The sequence below is a fragment of the Salvelinus alpinus genome, chromosome 10 (assembly GCF_045679555.1).
Source record: "Salvelinus alpinus chromosome 10, SLU_Salpinus.1, whole genome shotgun sequence".
Taxonomy (NCBI): Eukaryota; Metazoa; Chordata; class Actinopteri; order Salmoniformes; family Salmonidae; genus Salvelinus; species Salvelinus alpinus.
In genome coordinates this window covers 29308369-29332950 of record NC_092095.1, presented here as the reverse complement: position 1 = coordinate 29332950, position 24582 = coordinate 29308369, and the positions used below count along the sequence as shown (strand labels likewise).

General features: G+C 40.9%; 1 protein-coding gene across 1 annotated transcript; it reads left to right on the top strand.

The window, feature by feature from the left end:
• The first annotated feature begins 709 nt into the window (after positions 1-709).
• Positions 710-20325, top strand: gad2 (glutamate decarboxylase 2). Its single transcript, XM_071328789.1, has 16 exons — positions 710-1620; positions 2029-2091; positions 2250-2405; positions 2846-3079; positions 4026-4116; positions 5015-5127; positions 5469-5584; positions 6346-6425; positions 6540-6594; positions 6835-6951; positions 7788-7852; positions 7940-8018; positions 8499-8648; positions 9584-9691; positions 10725-10814; positions 14941-20325. The coding sequence occupies exons 1-16, from the start codon at positions 1542-1544 to the stop codon at positions 15112-15114; spliced, it is 1770 nt and encodes a 589-aa protein (XP_071184890.1). The 5' UTR covers positions 710-1541; the 3' UTR covers positions 15115-20325.
• The last annotated feature ends 4257 nt before the right edge of the window (positions 20326-24582 follow it).

The following is a 24582-nucleotide window of genomic DNA, read 5'->3' as shown; positions in this document are numbered from 1 at the left end:
TAACCTTTAGTGTGACATTTAAAGCAGAAAAGCCCACAGGGTTTGTTACTGATTCACTTGGGATGTGTTCTCAGTGGTCACACTAGCAGCACAACTGATTGATGATAGCGTCCAACAGAATGTAGTCTGCCCAAAAACAAAACACATCCCTATTTCCCCAGATGACCTCATAGCCATGTTTCTTCTATTTGTAGGCCTGTGCATAGCGCAGGTAGTAGGGATGCTGAAAAATCAGAATTACAAAAAAATATTTATACAAAAAAATATATACATATATATATTATTGTTATTTTTTTATTTTACAAAAAGTAGTGCACTGGGGCTTTACTAGTCCTGTATTAGCAGACCGATATAGCCATCTGGGATCTGGATGCATGGCTCTTGGACAGCACTGACAGTCATGGCTTGAAGGGCTACATCTTTTGTCAAGTTAAAACGTCAGATTTGACTTTTCATAGCAAGTTAGGAGAACTCATGCAGCAGAATTAACGTAGCAGGTTAGGGGAATTAGGTTAAGTTTAGGAAAAGGGTTAGGGTTAGCTGAAATTCAAAACATTTCAACTTTTGACATTCATTTGACAAAAACTGGAGCCCTTCTAGCCATGACCGACGGAGAGCCAGGCACAATAAATGGACCGCGGATTTGAACGCCACTCTCCATTAACGCCACTCTCGGTTTGAACTCTAGCGGAGCGAGAGGGACCCACGCGTTCCCACTCCACACCGCGTTACGTTTCCTTGACCGGAGGGGGGCAATGATAGGATGCGACAAAGCATAAAAAAGTTTTGGATCAATGAATTATCAGGACAGCCAAGCTGGAGTAAAACAGTTTAAATGAGACTGTTTCTGGTGTTGAGTTCCACGCACGCAGCAGGAGGGGGACAAAGATGTGTGGTCACGACTCATGACGCAACCCAGTTCGTCATGAACTGAATCACATTGGAATTTATTTAGTTTCGTGAAACCAGGTTAGCACTACGGTGGGAGACGTTTGTTTTATTAAGTTGCTTATAGCATTAATATAGCAAACCCTGCGCTCTACTTTTCACCGCTGGATTATACTCTGCATAGTAGTGCTTATTCCTGAAAGTGGCCTTAGTGAAATCGCCTTTTTATCGCCTTTTTTCACAATACGGATATATTCATACTCTTACACTCTGCCATACTACATTGCCTTGCCTATTTTACCCAGTGGTGAGAGGTTGCGCTTTACACTGAATCGCGAGGGGCTCTGGGTAACTGTTACCGAATTCTCTGAGAAGACAATGCCTGGCATTCCATCTGTATACCTGTGGTCGCCTGCGTACAGAGAAGAGTCTCGGTGAAGAGAGCGCTACGTTTTGAGCACTTTTGCAGTTTCGTTTGTTTCTCTGTTGAATGCACAGTTTGATTTTGTGCAGCTGGAAAAGAGTCGACAGACAGCTTCAGCACCGAGTCTCTGAACAGCTCCCGTTTCCCTTCGGCACATTTTCCCCGGGTTGAATGGGCGCTATTTGTCCCTGTCTTTCATATAGCTCTTAACTGCTGGCGACTGTTTGCAATGGCATCACACGGATTTTGGGGTCTTGGCGCGCCAGAGAATGCTGGTGATAATACCAGCAACCAAAGCCCCACTACGCGTGAGTATTATCGGCTTGAGCCCCTAAAGGGAAAATGAAATAACCTATTTGGTTGGATAAATCAACGTTAATGCTTGCAACCCCTAACTCGCATAAACAATGTATTCAGGCTACCAGGATAAATGTGGCTTAACAATGACCGGTAGACGATGTCACATATTGTTTTGATGTCATGCATATAGCCCCTAGACAAAATGGGCTTAGTCAAGGTTAAGACGACTTCAAAAAAATGTTGATTATATAAATTGCTAGTAGCCCTATCATTGTGAATTTGGTAGCCCAATACAGCGTATTATGTTCATGTGAGGTTGTGTTCACGTGAGGTTGTGTTTTTTTCTGAATATTTGTAAGTTACACAGAGCCTGAATATAGCCCATTATTCATCAGTCTTTGACTTGCTCTCTCCAGCCAGGGCATGGTGCCAGGCGGCGGCCCAAAAACTACCTGGAGGCATTGGATCGAAACTGTGTGGTAGGTTGGTTCTGGAAAAGAAAAAACAGCTATAATTTGCATATTAGCATAGCCCATATGAGGCAATATAACAATGTCGCAACATATTCACTGCTTCTCGTGCATTGAATTGTTTCCTCTTTTTCCTGATTTGTATGAACTGAAACAAACATTTAAAGCTCTACTCAGTGTTGCTGGAGAGGGCGAGAAAACATCCGAGGCGACATCCACCAAACTGGATGAGACAACGGCTGGGACCTGCGGATGCAACAAACCGTGCAATTGTCTGAAGGCGACTGAGGCGACTCTCGGTTTCTCAGATCTATATTCAACAGGTAGGCCTATAAACATGATGGGCCTATGTTGATACATTTTTCACATACGAAATCGTGATATGAGTGGCCTACCCGAATGATGCAGCATTCATATGATAAACAGAGTAACCTTCAACAAATTCAACAAGAAGCCTATTTTAAAACCCACGTAGGCATACTGACGTATAGACCTATTATTTTGAACGGAAAATGTGTTATGTTTTCTTATTTACATATAATTAATTTAGGTTAGTCATTATCACTTCGAAACAAATAATAAAATAGTCGATGGCCTTATGTATCTGGTGTAAATGTGTACCCTACTATTTCCTAATAGGTCTACAGTTTATACGCATTTTCTCCTTACTTAAATCTGGTCCTATCTGTCCTTCATTTTCAAGGTTAAAATGACACTTTGGAGTTAAAATTCAAATTGCCTGCATTTTTACATTGATTCACAGATCTACTACCCGCGTTGGATGGTGACTTGAAGACAATGACTTTTCTCCAAGAAGTTGTGGATATTTTGCTGGCATATATCACGGAATCGTTTGATAGGGAAACGAAAGTCATCGATTTCCACTATCCCAATGAATTGCTTCAGAGAAACAACTGGGAACTGCAGGATGAGCCAGAAACACTGGATGATATTTTGATAAGCTGTCGTGCAACTCTGAAATACGCTATCAAAACAGGTATTATAAGATATATATTTATTGCAACAAAATGCTAATTTCGCAGCTTTTTTAATGAGAGGAAATGGACAATTCAAAATCAATATTGCCTGTCCGCCTGCTGTTTTACTCAGCCTATAGCTATCTATGTGTTTTTTGTAAATTCGTTTTGGGTCAATATACACCAAATTAATTGCTAAATATTTTCTTCTGAAGAGTTGTTCCTGTTCATACATTAGGCCTATGGCTACCCAGACGAAAATTAAAGTACAGCAGGCAGATTGTTTAAAATTATATATTAATAGATTGAGATTAAAATATAAACCAGGCCTATCCAGTGGCATATCCAAGAAAACAGACCTACATGTGTGTTTTCGTTACATGTTTTTATTTAGCAAATGACTGTAGATGGTGTGTATAGATGGTGGAAATCTAATGTTTTTGAGATCATAATCTGTTAAATGTGCTAAATCATTTCCCCCCGTGCCGCACTATTCGGGATGAAGAAAGGCATAATATATGGAGCAAAACGGAAATGGCATGATGTCCTTCTCCAAAATACAATTTCCAAACGAATTTGACAGTATCAATGCTAAAATCACTAACATGTTCCACATATGCCATGCTATTATCCTCACCATGTTCAATTTAAAAACTCAAACGAATACCCCTCAGGGCTGGTAAAATGACAAAAAATACTGAAACGTTTTGACATCACCTTCTCTCTAAAATGTTCTAGCACGACCATACAAGCTTAATAGTTGTCACTCCAAGAACACACCACAAGTGAATTAAACTATGAAGGAGCTACATACAGCCTTACATGCCAAGCTGTGCCAAGTGGCATAGGCACCAGAATCACATAAAAAGCATAGTATGGAAAACAGAAATACAGGAAAATATGCCTGACATTTCAAAAAAGACCACAAAAAATGCTGTCATCTCACACAATTTCCTCTGCTTCTAGCCCACCCCAGATACTTCAATCAGCTCTCTACAGGATTAGATATGGTTGGTCTTGCAGCTGATTGGCTAACGTCCACCGCAAACACCAACATGTGAGTATGACTAGCCTCATCATGATTCAAATGATAAAAACATAATAACAATAATTTCCATTTCCGGTCCATCCATAGGCATTCTCTGCTGCGTCTTCTCACACTGATGGTGGGGTCTCACTCAAAGAGAGCATGTGAAAGGTTGAAAGGAAAGGCAGCACAGAATTCAATTCCGTATTAATTTAACCCCACCCCTTACCGCCTTCCCTCCTTCGCTATCCCCATGGCAATTCAAACGGAGAAAATTAGCATTTTGGCTTGATTCGGGCTAATCGGAAATTAATTTCTGGCTGAGTGGGGGATGATATATACTGAGAGTCATGGCTCAGTGAAATAAGGGTTCTGCTGGCACAATTAAATGCACTGAATCCCCAAAATGAATACATTTGTAATCAATTTGGAGTCAGACATGCTGCAGTGTAGCAAGCCGTTTGTATGATGCAGAGAATGTTGAACTGTTTTGTAATGTAGAGAAAAAAGTTATACATAGAGTATTGCATTTAAACTACATAACCTGCAATGACCTTTATAAATTTCACTGTGTTTGTGGTTGAATTGCAAGTTAATTGACAATCAAATAAAGGACGCTCTACAATGACATCTACTGCTATGTGCATTCCAATAAACCCAAAGTTTTGCTTTGTCTGTCTTGACTTTGAAATACGTTGTCAGCTTCTATGAGCTGTATAACCCCATCCCTCATGCTAAACCTGAGCCCATGATAAACTGTTTCTCAAGCCACATCTGCTGTGAAACCATAGAACTCCAGAGGGGAGAAAAGACAGATGCTAAATCATTTGTCTGTCGTTACATTTAACTATTACATTTTTTTTCGGGGGGTGGATCTGGATCCATATTTTGTGTAACTCAGTCATGTGATCTCTCTTGTGCAATCCAGGTTCACCTATGAGGTGGCTCCAGTGTTCGTGCTGCTGGAATACGTCACTTTGAAGAAAATGAGGGAGATCATTGGCTGGGAGGATGGCCGAGGGGATGGAATCTTCTCTCCCGGTGCGTAGGTGACGCCAATTATAACCCCCATCAGATTCACGGAAAATTGGTTGGCCCATCTCCAGCTATGTGTAAATTAGCATTTTGATGACAAAAAGGGAACACTTTCCACAGGCAATTAGCATAAAACCCCTTCCTCCCTTACAACATAACGGTTACTTTCATTTCTCCTCTGGACTCTTGGTTGACATATAACAAAAACAAAAAAACATAGCAGGTTATAATAACAGAGGCAAACTGCTGCTTTTTCACAATTACATGGACATGTAAATATATGTTATCATTGAAACATTGGTGCTTACACAAGTGATTGAGCGGTGTGTGCCGCCTCTCTCCCCTAGGTGGTGCCATTTCCAATATGTATGCCATGCTGCTGGCTCGCTTCAAGATGTTTCCTGAAGTGAAGGAGAAAGGAATGTCATCAGTCCCCAGACTGGCAGCCTTCACATCCGAGCATGTAGGCCCCACTCACCTTACTCCTATCTTTCATTTTCACTTTATTTAATTTGTTAATTCATTCATTTATCGTTTTATACATTTCTTGCTTTGACTTCCTTTTTGTGTTCATTTATTGTGCATTTCATTTAGTTGCTTCATAGTGATGTTATCCCAATGTTTTGGTGAGGGAGTATAATTTGTATGCTTTGTTCTTAGATTACGTCAAATTACAAGGATCCAGCGTTCACTACTTAAAGAGGGTAATGTTTGGCAAAGTGGGCGTCAGAATCGCAAATGAAATCCCTTTGGCATACTGCTGGGCCAGCTGTTCCATATAAAGCCAGGTCACATCTCATCACTGATGTAGTTATGTTGTAGAAAAGGGACTGACATCTCAGCCAGTGGCACCCGATAGGTTTTTAGTTGGGAAATGTCTGTGTCACCTTCACATGCAGCCATAGCTAATGTGAGGCTGATTTGCTGACATTCTGCATGACAGTACAGCACACAAGGACACTTGCTGTTATCTCCTCTCCCCTGCAGTGGCCCAGGACATTTAAACTATTCGGCAAACAACAGCTAAAATAGAACACTCCCAAAAGCCTTTGCTTTGCCTTGGACAGCAACATTCCAAAGTTACTACAGCTCATCTCTTTTTATTCTTTCCTTGGTCTTGAATTCCCTTTATAGCAGCGTTCATTGAAATGCATCAAACAGGAAACGTAATCAGGTTAAGAGAAGAGCTTGTGCGAGGGATTTCTCTACTTCTGTGTCTTTTAGAGTCATTTCTCAATCAAGAAAGGAGCAGCAGCCCTCGGCATTGGTACAGAGAGTGTCATCTGCATCAAAGCAGATGAGAGGTACTGTAGTGTTTTAACTATAGAGTAGGCCTCAGGAGCAGAATAAAACAGAACATGTCATTTAATGGAAAAAGCATTCAAGCAATGAAATCTTGTTTTTTTCTTTCTTCACAGTGGTAAAATGATACCAGCTGACCTTGAAAGGAAAATACTGGAAGCCAAGCAGAAGGTAATTTCATACACACGTGACACATTCATCCATATCCCTGTTAAAGAGCAATGGCTATTAAGTCGTTTTTTTTCATATAGTGAAACCATATGGACATTTACCACAATGATGATCAGGAATGTGTTGTGCTATTATCTAGAATATATCATCGGTAATGTCATGTGTATAATGGGAAATATTTATAATGTTGGTATGTGACACTGTACATGCAAATTATTTCTTTTCATGTTGTATGTTTAGGGATTTGTGCCATTCTTTGTGAGTGCGACGGCTGGCACCACAGTCTACGGAGCCTTTGACCCCCTCATTGCCATCTCAGATATCTGTAAGAAGTACCAAGTCTGGTTTCACGTGGATGTAAGTAGAAACACGTGTACTTTATCTCTTTTTTTTTTTTTTTACATGCTGATTTTGTACAGCTGACCGATAAGAATCGTCCCAACTGGTATACAGAGCAAGACTCCTGTTATGGTGGCAAATTACAGGATATTACCTTAAGTTACACTATACAAGTGGCTATTACACACTCAAGTTACTTTAGGTGAATACCTTTGTTGTTACCTCATCAGATGGTAAATCCATAGCATTTAGCTTTGGGTGGACAGGGGCATACAGAGCTCACCAGTCAGAGTTTGATTCATGTAATATATCTGAGTCCCCTCTGCTGCTTTCAGCTGACCTAGATAGGAGACAGCCACTCAGCCAGTTTCCTCTGTAACACTGGAGATTAAGGAAACTGGTGCAGGAGCTGTAAATCATCCTTTCCCCTGACTTCCCCATCATGGCCTCTCTCACCGAAGGACTCTGTGTAATGGAGGTGATTGAGGCATGACATAGAGACACCTCTATTAAGACCAAGAAAGGAGATCCATCAGTGTCAAACCGCAGACATGCTAGATTTGTTTAGGGCCTTTTTACGTTGAATTCTTGTGTTTTCGAACGTAGAACTGTGAGAGTGAGGTTTAGGTTTAGGAGCTCCCTTTCCACAAAATATGAAATAGAAACGAGTCGTCAGTATTTGCAGGAAACTGTCAGCGGGCTCACTCCGGGAACATGAACTGTATGTTATTACATATGGCTGGTTGAGTACAGACATGCTGTGGTGTATTGGGGCTCTTCATGTTGAGACTCAGTCTCACGCTCCAAAGTGTTCTGTAGTTTGGTCATCTCACTATCTCTCTCTCTCTACGCAGGGTGCGTGGGGAGGCAGTCTCATCATGTCCAGGAAGCACAAGTGGAAGCTAGATGGAGTTGAGAGGTCCGTACTGAAATGTACTAAAATTATGAATTTTCATCTTTTAAATCAATATTCGGAAAAAGTACCCATTGTTGTTTCAATTCACAGGGCCAATTCAGTGACATGGAACCCTCACAAGATGATGGCAGTCCCACTGCAGTGCTCAGCCCTGCTGGTCCGGGAGGAGGTAAGAGGTCAAAGGGGAGATATCCCCTTTACATATATATTCATCACAATGTTTCTTTCGTTACATTTCAGAATAAGAGGCCTACTGTATGTTCGTTCCTACATGACTAAGGTCATTACTAAGTTACACATCCCTCCTAAATGACCTTGTAGCGAATGAGATTACAGGATATGTATTAACTAGCTATTGTCACTGTTGTATAATCAGAATTGTAAACTGTAAACAAAATTGTAAGCCCTGAATGATGATTGTCTGAAAGCCGTGGTATATCAGACCGTATACCATGGGTATGACAAAACATTTATTTGTACTACTAATTACGTTGGTAACCAGTTTATGAGGTTTGTGATATATGGCCAATATACCACGGCTAAGGGCTGTGCCCAGGCACTCAGAACAGCCCTTAGCCGTGGTATATTGGCCATATACCACAAACCCCCTCAGGCCTTATTGCTTAAGTGAATCTTTTCTCTTCTCCAGGGGCTGATGCAAAACTGCAACCAGATGCACGCCTGCTACCTGTTCCAGCAGGATAAGCACTACGACCTGTCCTACGACACTGGGGACAAGGCCTTGCAGTGTGGACGTCATGTGGACATCTTCAAGCTCTGGCTCATGTGGAGAGCTAAGGTTGGTAGAGTACTGGTTGCAAATGTAGTTCTCCTTCGATCATTTAGTTCAATAAAGATCCCCTCTAGAGATTTTCATCATGCCTTGATTAATTGTACATTTTTATATTATAGTTCTCTTTGCCAGGGACTATGTCATGTATATTTCAAAATAGATATTCCATAAGCCTTTGACATCCTAGTACAATGTACAGTGTATTGCTTTTTTGATTGCATTGTTGACGTCTGTTTGACTACATTGTGTGCAGTATGAACTCAACATCTTTAGTAGCCTTCTGTTTCTTCAGTCAACAAATGGTCCTGTTAAGTATAATATAGTGAGCTTTGTGATGCTGGACATCCCAGACAAATAGATTCCCTCTGACCATGTGGCTGGGATGTAAAGTCTGTCCTGGTCTGCAAGTAGTTAGTTTGACCCCTGCAGCTTGACAGTTGAGGACTAGTGGGGTAATTGCTTATCACAGTGCTACAATGGGAACTGACATCAACCTGCATTGCGAAGACAGGGATGTGTGGAGGGAGTTGTTTTTGCTCGTGTTGCATTTGGGACCACGGGTTTTAGTGTACCAAGTGTCTTCTTTAATTTGGTCAAGACATTTATGAAACATTCAAAAAGAAAGGAGGACCAAGGCACTCTTCATATAATTAATTAAAATGCCTTTATTAGTATGGCATGTTCAATAGAAACAAAGTTGTTTAAAAACCGACGCGTTTCGGCTGCATGGCCTTCGTCATCCTCTTTCTATTTATGAAACATTCTTGGAAAATGTCAATCACCACAGGATTATTAAACGGCATTATTTGTTCATTCCATCAGTTATTGGGACTTAAGAAATATTAGCTATCGTTAGTATGATTTTAAAATAAGCTCTCTTTTTTTCACCATTGCTGTTACCTTTACCGTGTTGTTGACCGCGTTTTCCTCTTCACCGATAGGGCACCATCGGGTTCGAGGCTCAGATTGACAAGTGTCTGGAGCTTTCGGAGTACCTGTACAACAAGATCAAGGACAGGGAAGGATATGAGATGGTCTTCAATGGAAAGGTATGTTCATATTAACTGTTTTGTATGGTGAGACACTGAACGGCATGAATGATAACCCAAAAAAACAAACCAAATACTATACATTTATGTGATGATGTTGTGAATGGCTAAAATCTAATTGGAATGTATTTTATACTATAGAGTAGGGCTGAGCCATGCCATAGAGCCCTCAAAACTCAACCTCGAAGCCATTTCCACTGTGTGTGTTGTTTCATTGTTCCCCTCTAATGATGGACGGATTTAGACCTGGGACACCAAGTGGTTGCAATGAATTATCAGGTAGAACAGAAAACCAGCAGGCTCCGGACCTCGTAGGGTACGAGTTGAATACCCCTGCGGTAGAGTATGGACAGCCTAGCATTTAAAATACTTGTATTTAGCTATGCTTATAATTACAGCCATATAAAAGACAGAAACCACAATAACACAATAGAGGGACAGGCAGGAATAGTCCAAATCCCCTGGGCATTGGTCCAGGTGTTAACTTGGCTTGGTGGCCCAGAAAGCCATAGCACCACATCAGTGCAGTCGGGACTCAACACTCCCGCTAAATGAGTCTGGTATGCATGGTCAGTCAACCATTGGTAATGAATGCTTTTCACCAGTGAACAGGCAGGTTTTTTTCTCCCATCACATCTGGTACTAGGAGATAGACATGTGAGACACTCAGACATAGCTAGAGGGTCTATGAATGAGAGCCACTCTACCTGCTTACTATTCAGACCACTGCCACCGACAGCACCACCCGACACAGCAGAACTCACAGCAGAGTTCTTTTGTCAGGGTGTGAATTGCTCAGTATACACAGCGCCGACTTGATAAATTGACAGCCATGATTGCTTTGAGAGCTTTCTATTTAGTACAACCTGAGTGGATTCCAATATTCCATCGTTTCTCTAATGGATTTTTTTCCGCCTGTCTTTCCAGCTCCTCAATTTGACGTGTGCACCTGCGTGTGTGTGTGTGCTTCCACGTGTAAAGCATAATAATTGACTGATGAATCATTTCGTCTTCCCATTTTGCATTGTCCCAGCCTCAACACACCAACGTGTGTTTCTGGTACCTCCCTCCTGGCATGCGGTACCTGGAGGACAAAGAGGAGAAAAAGAAGCGCCTGCACAAGGTGAGCAGTAAGACATAAAGGACTAGTCCGGTCCTTATTGTCCCAGCCTCAAACGCCTCCGTCTCACTGCACTCAGTTTGTCCACATCATGTCTCCTTCACCCGAAACAAAATGGCAGTCCTCTGATGTAATTTGTAGAAAAGCCCCTGTGCCTAAAAATGGAAGGAGTTTGGGAAGTCATTAATTAAGCATGTAAATAGAGTTCATTTGCTCAACCTCGATAGCACAATTGGAATGAGAGAATCTAAAATGACAGACATGTTTCCGTGGACTGTGTGAGGAGGAGGGAGGGAGTGAAAATGGGGGGGAGGGGCTACTGTTCGTGAGTTCAATCATTGGCCGTGGGTTGTTACTGTGGCAGCCACTCAGCAGCAGGGGTCCTCTAATCTGCAATTAGGATGAACAGATGATGTGCGTGCCAGCCATACAAAGAGACCTCTCTCTCTCTCTCTCTCTCTCTCTCTCTCTCAAACACACATGGGGCTCTATTAAAATCTGATACACTTTAGCCGACATCCGCATAGCAGTTGTTTTGGTGGTGTCAGAGGTGGAACTGCGTTAGAGCTGTCAAATCCACAAGTGGCTCCCGGCATTATACCTAAAACGGACATTGCCATTGGCTGCAGCGAGTCACATTAACAGAAATCCCATCTAGCCCTGTTTACAAGTTTGAACACTGGAATGTGAGATGTAATCTACACCTCGATTAGGCTGATAGAAATTCTCATTATTTTATTTCATGATTTTTACATTTTAGCGTAATTATTTTTATATAGCCACTTTCTCGCTCTGAACTTCTAAAGTGAGTGGGGCGGGTGTGGCTTCGTGACAATGATCGCAAGAGCAGCTGCTCACTGCTTTGAAGGCTCCAATGCAGTTCCACCTCTGACACCTCCGAAACATGCGCTATGGGGTGTCTGTTATCGCCGGGTAACGCTTGATCTGATTGAATCTATGCCATTGTCTCATTCACACATGCATGATCACATCCTTATTAAAACAGTGTTGACATGCCCCATCTGTTATGGGTATAGATGTTTAGCAGGACTGATATTCTGCGTTTTCTGCAGACAGAGGTGATTGTCATAGTGATGACCATTTAGCACAATTAGGGACTGTGCTGGAAGACATGATATTCTGAATCCATTTTGACTAGCTTTTTTTCAACCACCAGTGTTTTCAACAGTGCTTTGAAACAATTGGACACAAAATCCTTTGCCAACGGACTGATTCAAGTGAGGCACAATTCAGAGTTGATTATTTATTGTTATTTGCAGGGTTGCCAATTACAACAGGACACCTGCAACAGATTTGTGTGGAATGACTGTAGTAATAATAATAATAATAATAATATTACATTTGTAGAGCACATTTCCCATGCTCAATGCGCATAAGGTAGAAAGCAAAAACAAAAAACAGCATCAATACACCAGTAAGGAGAAACAATGACCACAATACATCAAAACATGACCTACTGATTCAACATATAGACTCGAAGCAAATTAAGCGATCAAACATTAAAAGCTAACTAGCATTTTGCATTATCATGATGAAGTGGCTGGTGAAAACTCGACTGCTGACATGCAAAAACATGTTGGGACCGTATCAACAGTGCACTAATGAAACAAATACCAAAATATGTTTTTTTTTGTGGATTTTCCCTTTAAAGACAATATCCATTTCCCTTATTAAGCCTAAACTTGCAGAAGTTTCCAAAGTTCCGTTTGCCTTCTGTAAGTTAATACCCCAGATATATTCTAAGTCTATAGAAGATTACTGTGGACCTGCAGGTGATTTGAATCTGTAAAGCTCTAAGCTGAAAAGTTGAGCTTCACAAACTGTCACCTAGCCTTACCTCTTGGTAGTACCTCCTTGCCCCTTTAAGCCAAATGTGAATTACAAAAATACTGTACATCCAAGTAAAATAGCTTTTTATTCTATGTATTTCTCTTGAGCACTTCTCCCCCATACTTTGTATTAATGCTGAAAATCTGTGCATGGATAGAATGCCTCTACTCCATATGACACCTACAGGTGTAGGATCTTAATGTGATCACCCTTTTGTTGCTGAGAATTTTCCTGCGCTGCAGGAAATGCAGATGAGCTTCATGATTTACATACATTCAATGAAAACCCGCACTAACACACGGTTATATACCACTTTTCATGTAGCCTAATTCTGACCAGCTAATAACCTAACCACTGATCAAGCAACATTATGGACTAAACCAGGGGTCTCTAACAGGTTGATCGTGAGCTAGCAGTAGCTCGCAGACCACCTGTGAGTAGCTCACCAAACAATTCTGAAAGTACATGCAATTTTTACGTGTTCCACCGCAAACTGTCATAAACAAATTTCACAATTATCAGACACCGCAAGCTTCCGGCTACTATCTAACCAACGCAACATTGACATTATATGACATAGTGGTTAGCCACTATTGGCTTAGAAAGGCAAACCTAACACAATATCTGCCAATTAAATTCCAGCAAAATTGCCCCTTTCTGTCTGTGTGGTGCAGGCGCTTTTCTATTACTCCGTGTGTAGCCAGTAGTGATGGGTCGTTCGCGATTGACACAATAGATGCACAATTAAAGGGCCAGATGCGCAATTAAAGGGGTATTACACAAAACAATCTAAATGTGTTAGTTCTCTTACAGACCCCGCAAAAATTAAAATCAAATCAAATGTTATTGGTCGCAAACACATGGTTAGCAGATGTTAATGCGAGTGTAGCGAAATGCTCGTGCTTCTAGTTCTGACAATGCAGTAATATCTAACAAGTAATCTATCAAATTCACAACAACTACCTTATACACACAAATGTAAGGGATGAATAAGAATATGTACAGTTGAAGTCAGAAGTTTACATACACCTTAGCAAAATACATTTAAACTCAGTTTTTCACAATTCCTGACATTTAATCCTAGTAAATATTCCCTGTTTTAGGTCAGTTAGGATCACCACTTTATTTTAAGAATGTGAAATGTCAGAATAATAGTCGAGAGAATGATTTATTTCAGCTTTTATTTCTTTCATCACATTCCCAGTGGGTCAGAAGTTTACATACACTCAATTAGTATTTGTTAGCATTGCCTTTAAATTGTTTAACTTGGGTCAAACATATCGGGTAGCCTTCTACAAGCTTCCCACAATAAGTTGGGTGAATTTTGGCCCATTCCTCCTGACAGAGCTGGTGTAACTGAGTCAGGTTTATAGGCCTCCTTGCTCGCACACGCTTTTTCAGTTCTGCCCACAAATTTTCTACAGGATTGAGGTCAGGGCTTTGTGATGGCCACTCTAATACCTTGACTTTGTTGTCCTTAAGCCATTTTTGCCACAACTTTGGAAGTATGCTTGGGTTCATTGTCCATTTGGAAGACCCATTTGCGACCAAGCTTTAACTTCCTGACTGATGTCTTGAGCTGTTGCTTAAATATATCCACATAATTTTCCTGCCTAGATGATGCCATCTATTTTGTGAAGTGCACCAGTCCCTCCTGCAGCAAAGCACCCCCAACAACATGATGCTGCCACCCCGTGCTTCACGGTTGGGATGATGTTCTTTAGCTTGCAAGCCACTATCTCCTCCAGAACATGTAATTGAATCTGCCTCTGCACATCAGAGAATTAATCCACAAAGCCAGACGGACTGGACTGAACAACAAATAAATGACTTTTACCAAGTTTTACTGCAAGATAGCCTCTCAACATCACAGTTTCTGCTGAACTCTTGTGAACCTTGTTGGTGTTAGATTTACTTGTCACCCCAGCTGTCTGTAGCTGTCTTTTCGGCCTGTCCACCGAGTGAATGTAATTTGTGCATCTGTAGATACTATAGCTCGACTACAGGGATGTGTCGCACAGTGAAAACACAGAGGTTTGATAAAGTGAACGGCATTTAATACTGAAAGTTTCCTTTTTTTAGGGAATAAAACGTTGATTCGTGTCCATTTGTTTGTCAAAGGAAATTGTCAATTTATCCAGGCTTCACAAAAAGGGGCTTAACATTTTTAAATAAATACATGTGACCTTGTTTTACAATAGTATTTCCTCGTAATAGTCGAAAAGCACTTAACACTTTTTCTTTGTAACACAACAATTGTATGTGTCTTGTTGTCTAGGTGGCTCCAGTGATCAAGGCCAGGATGATGGAGTATGGGACAACCATGGTCAGCTACCAACCACAGGGGGACAAGGTCAACTTCTTCCGCATGGTCATCTCCAACCCCGCGGCCACCTTTGAGGACATCGACTTTCTTATCGAGGAAATCGAGCGGCTCGGTCAGGATCTATAAGACTTGTGTCACCCAAATATCCCTTTCCTTTTCCCTAAACGGATGAAATGTTTGTTGTGAATGTATTGGTAATCTATTTTTCTTTCTTCCAAAGTCATATATTATAACAAGGTATGTTTGAGAAAAAAAATAATCGATAGATATATCCATATTTATGTATCGTAGCTTTGTCGTGGACCTCCTTGGTCTGGGGCTCTGTAAAAGTTTTTCCTAGTGTAGAGTAGTGTAATTGATGTAACTTTATATGTATTTTTGTGATATGAAATGCTAGTGCAATAGGTTGATGAGGAAGAGTTTATTTTCTAATTGTTTTCTCATTTGCCAGGTATATTGGAAGTGCCAGATGTGGTTAAATTCCATTGTAAGCTACATTCTAGTCTCACTCATGTTTAAAAGAACATTCCGCTGATCTCAACTCAGTCCACTGCCTTCACATTTGCATACAAGCAGTGGTTTTGGTAAAATGTTGGTTGACTCACTTCTACTTGTATTAGAAAACAATGACAAAGTCTCCAAATCCAACACATCCCATAACTGTAGTATCTGAATTTAAACACATTTCCAAAAAATCTGGAGGATGAAAAGAGTAGTGTCTCACAGCAGTGAAGGAGAAAGGCAATGTTAATTGACTACACCAAGCAGCTCTAAGAATAGCGCCACAGTAATACTCTTCAAAGCAGCCATGTTTATGCTCAACAGCAAAAGCACTTTTCATTTGATGACCTCATTTATTTAATGTCACTTTCAATTCTCTCTCTGGTGTGTAGTGGGTGCAAGATGACATAAACTCAGCAAAGAAAGAAACGTCCTCTCACTTCAACTGCGTTTATTTTCAGCAAACTTAGCATGTGTAAATATTTGTATGAACATAACACGATTCAACAACTGAGACATAAACTGAACAGGTTACACAGACATGTGACAAACAGAAATTGAATAATGTGTCCCTGAACAAAGGGGGGGAGGGGGGGTCAAAATCAAAAGTAACAATCAGGATCTGGTGTGGCCACCAGCTGCATTAGGTACTGCAGCGCATCTCCTCCTCGTGGACTGCACCAGATTTGCCAGTTCTTGCTGTGAGATGTTACCCCACTCTTCCACCAAGGCACCTGCAAGTTCCCGGACATTTCTGGGGGGAATGGCCCTAGCCCTCACCCTCCGATCCAACAGGTCCCAGACGTGCTCAATGGGATTGAGATCCGGGCTCTTCGCTGGCCATGGCAGAACACTGACATCCCCGTCTTGCTGGAAATCACACACAGAACGAGCAGTATGGCTGGTGGCATTGTCATGTTGGAGGGTCATGTCAGGATGAGCCTGCAGGAAGGGTACCACATGAGGGAGGAGGATGTCTTCCCTGTAACGCAAAGCATTGAGATTGCCTGCAATGACAACAAGCTCAGTCCGATGATGCTGTGACACACCGCCCCAGACCGTGACGGACACTCTACCTCCAAATCGATCCCGCTCCAGAGTACAGGCCTCGGTATAACGCTAATTCCTTTGACGATAAACGTGAATCCGACCATCACCCCTGGTGAGACAAAACCACGACTCGTCAGTGAAGAGCACTTTTTCCCAGTACTGTCTGGTCCAGCGACGGTGGGTTTGTGCCCATAGGCGACGTTGTTGCCGGTGATGTCTGGTGAGGACCTGCCTTACAACAGGCCTACAAGCCCTCAGTCCAGCCTCTCTCAGCCTATTGCGGACAGTCTGAGCACTGATGGAGGAATTGTGCGTTTCCGGTGTAACTCGGGCAGTTGTTGTTGCCACCCTGTACCTGTCCTGCAGGTGTGATGTTTGGATGTACCAATCCTGTGCAGCTGTTACACGTGGTCTGCCACTGCGAGGACGATCAGCTGTCCATCATGTCTCCCTGTAGCGCTGTCTTAGGCGTCTCACAGTACGGACATTGCAATTTATTGCCCTGGCCACATCTGCAGTCCTCATGCCTCCTTGCAGCATGCCTAAGGCATGTTCACGCAGATGAGCAGGGACCCTGGACATCTTTGTTTTGGTGTTTTTCAGAGTCAGTAGAAAGGCCTCTTTAGTGTCCTAAGTTTTCATAACTGTGACCTTAATTGCCTACCGTCTGTAAGCTGTTAGTGTCTTAACGACCTTTACACAGGTGCGTGTTCATTAATTGTTTATGGTTCATTGAACAAGCGTTTAAACCCTTTACAATGAAGATCTGTGAAATGATTTGGATTTTTACGAATTATATTTGAAAGACAGGGTCCTGAAAAAGGTACGTTTCTTTTTTTGCTGAGTTTAGGTGTGTGTGACCAAAACATATGACGGGGAGTAATTCAGGCCAGTTGTATAGTCAGCCATGTTGTTTGTACCTCTCAGTAAATTGATATACACTGAGTATACCAAACATTAGGAACACCTTCCTAATATGAGTTTTAACCTGTCTCCTCCCCTTCATCTACACAGATTGAAGTGGATTTATCAAGGGATCATAGCGTTCCCCTGGTCAGTCAATGTCATGGAAAGATCAGGTATTTGTAATGTTTTGTACACTCAGTGTAATTCTGTGGCATTGTCACCTTCTTGGGATAGATATCAGACCTTTAAGACCAGAGTCTTCATTGGAGAGAACCTGTATTTAAAGTGGAGTGAAGAGATTTGGTCAATATACTGCTTATTTATGGGGCCAATGAGCGATTACATGTAGAGAGAGGTATTAGAAACGGATAGAATTTTGTTTTGAGTGTAGGCACTTCACCAGGCTTGCAGCTATACTTGACATCACTTGCACAAAAGCATAGGGAAGAGAGGTGCCTCCCTTATCTTTGTGGTTGAGGCATCTACTGCGTATTTATTTTTCTCAAGCAATTACGTATTTATCTGGCCAATAAACAAAGTTAACAAGTATCTTTTTGGTCAACTCAATAGTCTGCAAAATTAGATGATCATATGCAAGTGTCCAAAAAATGTATAACTTGCAAAACATTGTTAAAAGTTATGGACAATTGCATAGGTCAGTAGAGGGCAAGCACTGCTTCACTATAAGCAGGGGTTTTGTAGCATTGCCATTAGAACACAAGTTAGAGAAGCACAATTTGCTCAACATGGTTTGTCAGTGTACAATCACTGTTAATCATAGGTTGTAAATATAATTTTTAGATACCATAACTGTAGTACATATCTATGTGTATGCATTTGTGTATACAAAAGGCATATAATCAGAGACTATTTGTGAGGTAAAATTATTCATATTTTCTCTTTTGAAAGAACAGTATTTTCATCCCTGTTAGTTGATATTGCTTCTTCCTGTGTTTTTATGTCAAAATACTTGACTTGATTAGTGTATGATAGCTACTTCAAAGATAAATGCGTTCAGGGACTGGCTTTCAAAGGAAATTTTCCGAATTCATCTTGGAAACCATTTCAGATTACGACTATGGTACAGTGTAGATTTCAAATGAGTATGTAAAGCCATTTCTAAACTCAAGCCCTGTGGTTTTTGTGTACAAGTGAAACAGTACTTGACAGTATGTGCCAATGTGTACTTTTGTGTGTTTGTAACTGTGTTGCCTTAGTATCAACCGCCAGTATTGTCTAGTTCTCCTCAAAGGGAAGATTGTGCACTTTAGACTAAACCCATAAGATGACCTAATAATGTCCAATGGTTGTCCATAGTTCGATGTTAAAAAACATACACAAAAAATGGAAACTGTCATTAGTCTGAATGTGTGGCGACTTAAGGGTCTGTTGGAAGTACTGCGTTTGATTGGAAAATGCTTGCTTTTATTGTTCCGTTGTTTTGTAGTTGGAGTGATCTTTAGATATGATGAAGTCCATCAACTGTCTTCAACAATGGAAGTTTAAATATTTAAAAATAATACAAAAAAATGCTGCATCCTTAAATCTATTTTCTGAAGTGATTCTATCTTTCCATCCCTTCTCTAAATTGTCAAGCACACTGTGACACAAGCAACATTGGCTATTGAATCATAGAAACAAAAACAAGAATCTCACTGTGGTAGTCGGAAAGTCAGCCATTTTGTTTCTCTTGCTGCTGCTACTAGATTTGCTTCCTTTGCATGTGCATGAAACGCCTTGCCTTTCCAGCTTGTGAAATACAATCTACGGTATATGTAGTCCGGTTTCCACTAGTTGCCACAGCCACAAGTCAAAATTGGCTTTTTCGTAAAAATGTATTTAAGGTTAGGGTTAGGCATACGTTTAGCAGTGTGGTTAAAGTTAGGGTTAAGGTTTAAAACCACATTTTATGAAGATACATTTTAGAAATAGGCAGGTTTTATGACTTTTTGGCCGTGGTAACTAGTGACAACCATGTAGTCCCTCTTAAGAGCTTTAGCGTCAAATGAATAGCTTAGCTTATACTATAGTGTGCGTTGTCGCTAGCCTTTAACAGCTGCTTTGTGTATCGTTGACGTCCTGTAAAAAGTTAGCTTCTCGCTCAGCAAGCATGCTAATCTTGCCTTGCAACTGTCCTCTCTGTGCTAATCTAACGTTCTCTATACTGTATCTCTTTCGCTTTAAGTCTGTCGCTATGAAAGTATAATAATATATCTTTATGTGTAGATCCCAAGCATGCCTTTCTAAAAGCTCTTCTATACATATATATATATATAACCTCTCTATCTCTCTCTATCGCTCTCTAGCTTTGCCCTTGTAGCAATCAAATCTCTCTACGAATAATGTATTGCTTTCCTCTGAAGTTTCTTGGCTACCCACAATATTCGCAGTCTGTATGAGAAGGTTTTTGGTTTATGCTGGCTTGTGTCATGGTGATGGACTTGAAAAACAACATTACATAAATAGTTTCATTTAACCGTGTCAGTGGAATCTGAATATAAGCGGTCCCTTTTCCTGAGGTCCCTAATTGCCTGAACTGGTGTATGGAAACAATAGATCCTGTACAGTCAAGATTCCCGACCTGGTTTCTGGGATGAGTCTAAAATATATTATTTTGCCCTGTAACAAAGTATGTTTGAAATGACAATCTGAGAATTGACTGTGTTTACAGCAATAAACACACAAACATGCATTCATGTGATACAAGAAGAATGTATTATATAAACTTATCCTGTAAACTTGGTTAGTGGTTTTGAATGAATAGGAACACTTATGTACAGTCGCATGTATACAAACCTCTCTCAAACATCCAGTTATCTTGAAATGTGTGTCACTCTCTTGGGGAAATACAAATAAATATTCTTCTTGCCAAAAGTTAAAGACATCCTCAGTTTTGTCTTTTATCCTGCCTCAACACAATTTCTAGACCTCTGGAAATGTCAGAAAACGTCCAAACATGAAAGAGCAATATTGCATAGTTGGGTGATTCTGCAACAACGGGAACTTCTATGTCTTGAGTCAATTTGGGGGATTTAATTTAAAAAAATTATTTTATTCTTTATATGTTAAGTTCACACTACAATCACCCCAGATTTCTTTATCACCTCTCTATCATGTATTATAGCTACTTTTCAGATGCATTTTATACCTTAATTTCACTCTTTCGCCCTTGTCCCTGACCCAGACTTTTGAGCTTCTACGATGAGAAAACATTAATAACTATACATTATGAAATGTTACATTATGAAATGTTAGAGAAAGAGTCAATTAAATCAAATCTATATCAATATTTATTGTGAGTATGCCCTTTATGTTATTTACACAAAATATACCTATCCTTTGGTAGTGGTGTCATTTCCACCACTGAGGGCAAATTCAAATTTTGTCATGAGAATGTTAACTTAGTTACCATGGAAACGTATTGTGACACTGAAGCACATGGCTGCAGCAGACAGTTGTTCCAGAAGTGATGTACAGAAGTTGAAGAAAAATCTAGGTAAATATTACTTGTGTAGAGAATATTTTTTTACTGTCAGTCATTACCAAACAAGCTAGAATTTCTTTAATTCGTGGTAGAAATTAGATTTTTGAAAATATATTTTATGTACAGAGGCTTGCGAAAGTATTCACCCCCCTTGGTATTTTTCCTATTTTGTTGCCTTACACCCTGGAATTAAAATGGATTTTGGGGGGTTTATATCAATTGATTTACACAACACGCCTAACACTTTGGAGATGCAAAATATTTTTGGTTATGAAACAGAAACTTGAGCGTGCATAACTATTCACCCAATTCTGACCAGTTTCCCAGTCCCTGTTGATGAAAAACATCTCCACAGCATGGTGCTGCCACCACCATGCTTCACTGTGGGGATGGTATTCTCGGGATGATGAGAGGTGTTGGGTTTGCGCCAGACATACCATTTTCCTTGATGGCCAAAAAGCTAAATTTTAGTCTCATCTGACTAGAGTACCTTCTTCCATATGTTTGGGGAGTCTCCCACATGCCTTTTGGTGAACACCAAAAGCTGTTTCTTTCTTTAAGCAATGGCTTTTTTCTGGCCACTCTTCCATAAAGCCCAGCTCTGTGGAGTGTATGGCTTAAAGTGGTCCTATGGACAGATACTCAAATCTCCGCTGTGGAGCTTTGCAGCTCCTTCGGGGTTATCTTTGGTCTCTTTGTTGCCTCTCTGATTAATGCCCTCCTTGCCTGGTCCGCGAGTTTTCGTGAGGGGCCCTCTCTTGGCAGGTTTGTTGTGGTGCCATATTCTTTCCATTTTTTAATAATGGATTTAATGGTGCTCCGTGGGATGTTCAAAGTTTCAGATATTTTTTTATAACCCAACGGTCACTAATTAGTTACTAATTAAAGGTCACTAATTAGTAAATTACTCCCCTCACCTGGTTGTCTAGGTCAGTGTTTCCCAACCCTGGTCCTCCAGAACACCCAACAGCCCAACCCTGGTCCTCCAGTACCCCCAACAGCCCAACCCTGGTCCTCCAGAACACCCAACAGCCCAAACTTGGTCCTCCAGAACACCCAACAGCCCAACCCTGGTCCTCCAGAACACCCAACAGCCCAAACTTGGTCCTCCAGAACCCCCAACAGCCCAACCCTGGTCCTCCAGTACCCCAAACAACCCAACCCTGGTCCTCCAGTACCCCCAACAACCCAACCCTGGTCCTCCAGTACCCCCAACAGTACACATTTCCGTTGTAGCCCTGGACAAACACACCTGATTCAATTCATTGAGGGCTTGATGATTAGTTGACAAGTTAAATCAGGTGTGACTATCTAGGGCTACAATGAAAAGGTATACTGTTGAGGGCACTAGAGGACCAGGGTTGGAAAGCACTGGTCTAGGTCTTAATTGAAAGGAAAAACCAAAAGCCCACAGACACTAGGCCCTCCATGGAATGAGTTTGACACCCCTGGTTTAAGGGATAAACCAGGCACATAACCTGCAGGGAACAGGGGGGTCATGACCCCCACCCCAATGTTAGAGACAGGCCAATTTGACCCCCTCAATAATATAGCCAACCATGATGAATTTGATGGATTGGAAATTATTTTCCTACCGTAGCTACTGGCTTTCTGTGGCTTTCCACTACACAGTATTACTCAATTCCTCATTTTATGATTGCATTCCTCCCCAATGAATTATGCTTTTGGTTTGGCCTGGTCGGTTTGTGAAGGGAAAAAAGTTGTGCAAGACTTGTAAGGAGAATGGAGCAATAGCTCCTGTCTTTCTCTCCTCTCCTTGACAAACCCTTAATTCTGTGAGCTAACTTGTAACAAATAAAGAAGTACTGTTGTATTGAACGTGGTAAATTCATAACAAATAAGAATTATATACAAAAGGATATTTTTCAAATGGTTAAAGTTTCTATTACAAAGTGATGAGATGAACATCTAGCATGTGAGCAGTATTTCTCAAAACCAGTGATCATTTTTAACGGTTATATTGGGCTCAATTTTGTGAGTTCAAAGACAACTTTGGTAGTATTATTAACTTTGAAACAACTGGTTTCTATTAGGCTACAGAATTAGAGGAGAGATGTTTCTCTGAACATCAGGCATTAGGCTCAAGAAAGCCTCTCTCTCAGACACTGACCAGCAGCAGCAACCTACCGCCCTATTTCTGTTTAGAGGGCAAATTTGAAGGCCAACATTGTGGGGGGAAAGCACTCATCTTTATGCAACCTAATAATCACCCTAAGAATACTTCCAGAACCACCTTTATATTTTGATTTAATTGAGAACATCTATAAAAGAAATCGGCCCACCCTAGTCTTCAGTAACCACATTTCCATCCACAGTTTCTATGTGAGTAAACTCATACCATATCAAATTAAGCTATGATGGAAACAGGAAGTTTCTGTACAATTTTATGAAAGCCAACAGATAATTTGTTCGCTGGACAGGCTGGGATCTTTTTGTGTCAGTAAAATTAATTGGCAAGAAATGGTCGTGGAAATGCATTTATGGACAAATATTGATATAATAACCATCATATCGAAGTAAACTTGGGAAGTCACGCGATGATATGGTGTGTGGTCCTCCCACTATGACTAGACTACGACTCGGGAAACCATTCGATGTAAGGGGCACTGCATCTCAGTGCTAGAGGCCTCACTACAGACACCCTGGTTCGAATTCAGGCTGTATAACAACCGGCCGTGATTGGGAGTCCCATAGGGAGGCGGTTTGGCCGGTGTAGGCCGTCATTCTAAATAAGAATTTGTTCTTAACTGACTTGCCTAGTTAAATAAAGGTTACATTTTAAAAAAAGAATAAAAGGGGGCGATAACAGAAAAAGTTTAGAAAGCACATATCTAGCTAATGATTAGCACAAATACAGATCAGCAACCCCATCCTTCCGCCTATTTATTTATAGCCACTATGCTGCATCAGTTGGGCAACATATGATAATGCTTATTGCTAAATAACACACCAGCATGATAATATGGACCAATATGTTTTTAGGCACATTTTTGGAGGGGAAAATTCTATTTTAATGGTGTCACCGTCATTTTATTTTCATTCATTTTGGAGTAGAAAAGTCACCAGGGCAGCGTTCAGTACAAAAAAACATGATGCAATGTTCAATTAAACAGAAACAGCGCTGTTCTGAATGACCAGTTGAAAAACGGGGAGGCGTTGGGTTATGGGCTCAAAATGCATCACTGCCCTTCAAATATGTCACTCTTTGCATCACCGAATGGAGCAAACGTAGTTTACTTCAAAGTTTGTTTAAGAACGTTGAAGAACATTTTGGGGAAACGTGTCGTTTCATTACAACCCCTTATGCAACGTAGCAAACGTTCAATCGAACTGAACGCACCCCACACCTCAGAACTAACTTTCTCATAGCGTGGTTACTTTTTTAACTGATAGTTAAACCAACTGTTTAAAGTAATATTTCATTTGGACCCCCTAGAAGGGTGTTGACCCTGGAACCCACTGACCCGGACCAACACCCCCCCAATATGCAATACAAAGTTACACCCTTGGGATGAACTATGAAACAAATTAATTTCATAGGGCCATTAGTGTCTGAATTGGAAGATGTGTAATATTCAGTTTATGCTGAATTTTCTTTAAATATGCATTATTGTCGAATTAGATGTTAGTGT

Excerpts from the sequence above, each read along its gene's own strand:
- gad2 (XM_071328789.1), top strand. The coding sequence starts at position 1,542 with ATGGCATCACACGGATTTTGGGGTCTTGGCGCGCCAGAGAATGCTGGT. Across the intron at positions 6,426-6,539 it reads TGCATCAAAGCAGATGAGAG|TGGTAAAATGATACCAGCTG; the intron begins GTACTGTAGTGT and ends CTTTCTTCACAG. Across the intron at positions 6,595-6,834 it reads TACTGGAAGCCAAGCAGAAG|GGATTTGTGCCATTCTTTGT; the intron begins GTAATTTCATAC and ends TTGTATGTTTAG.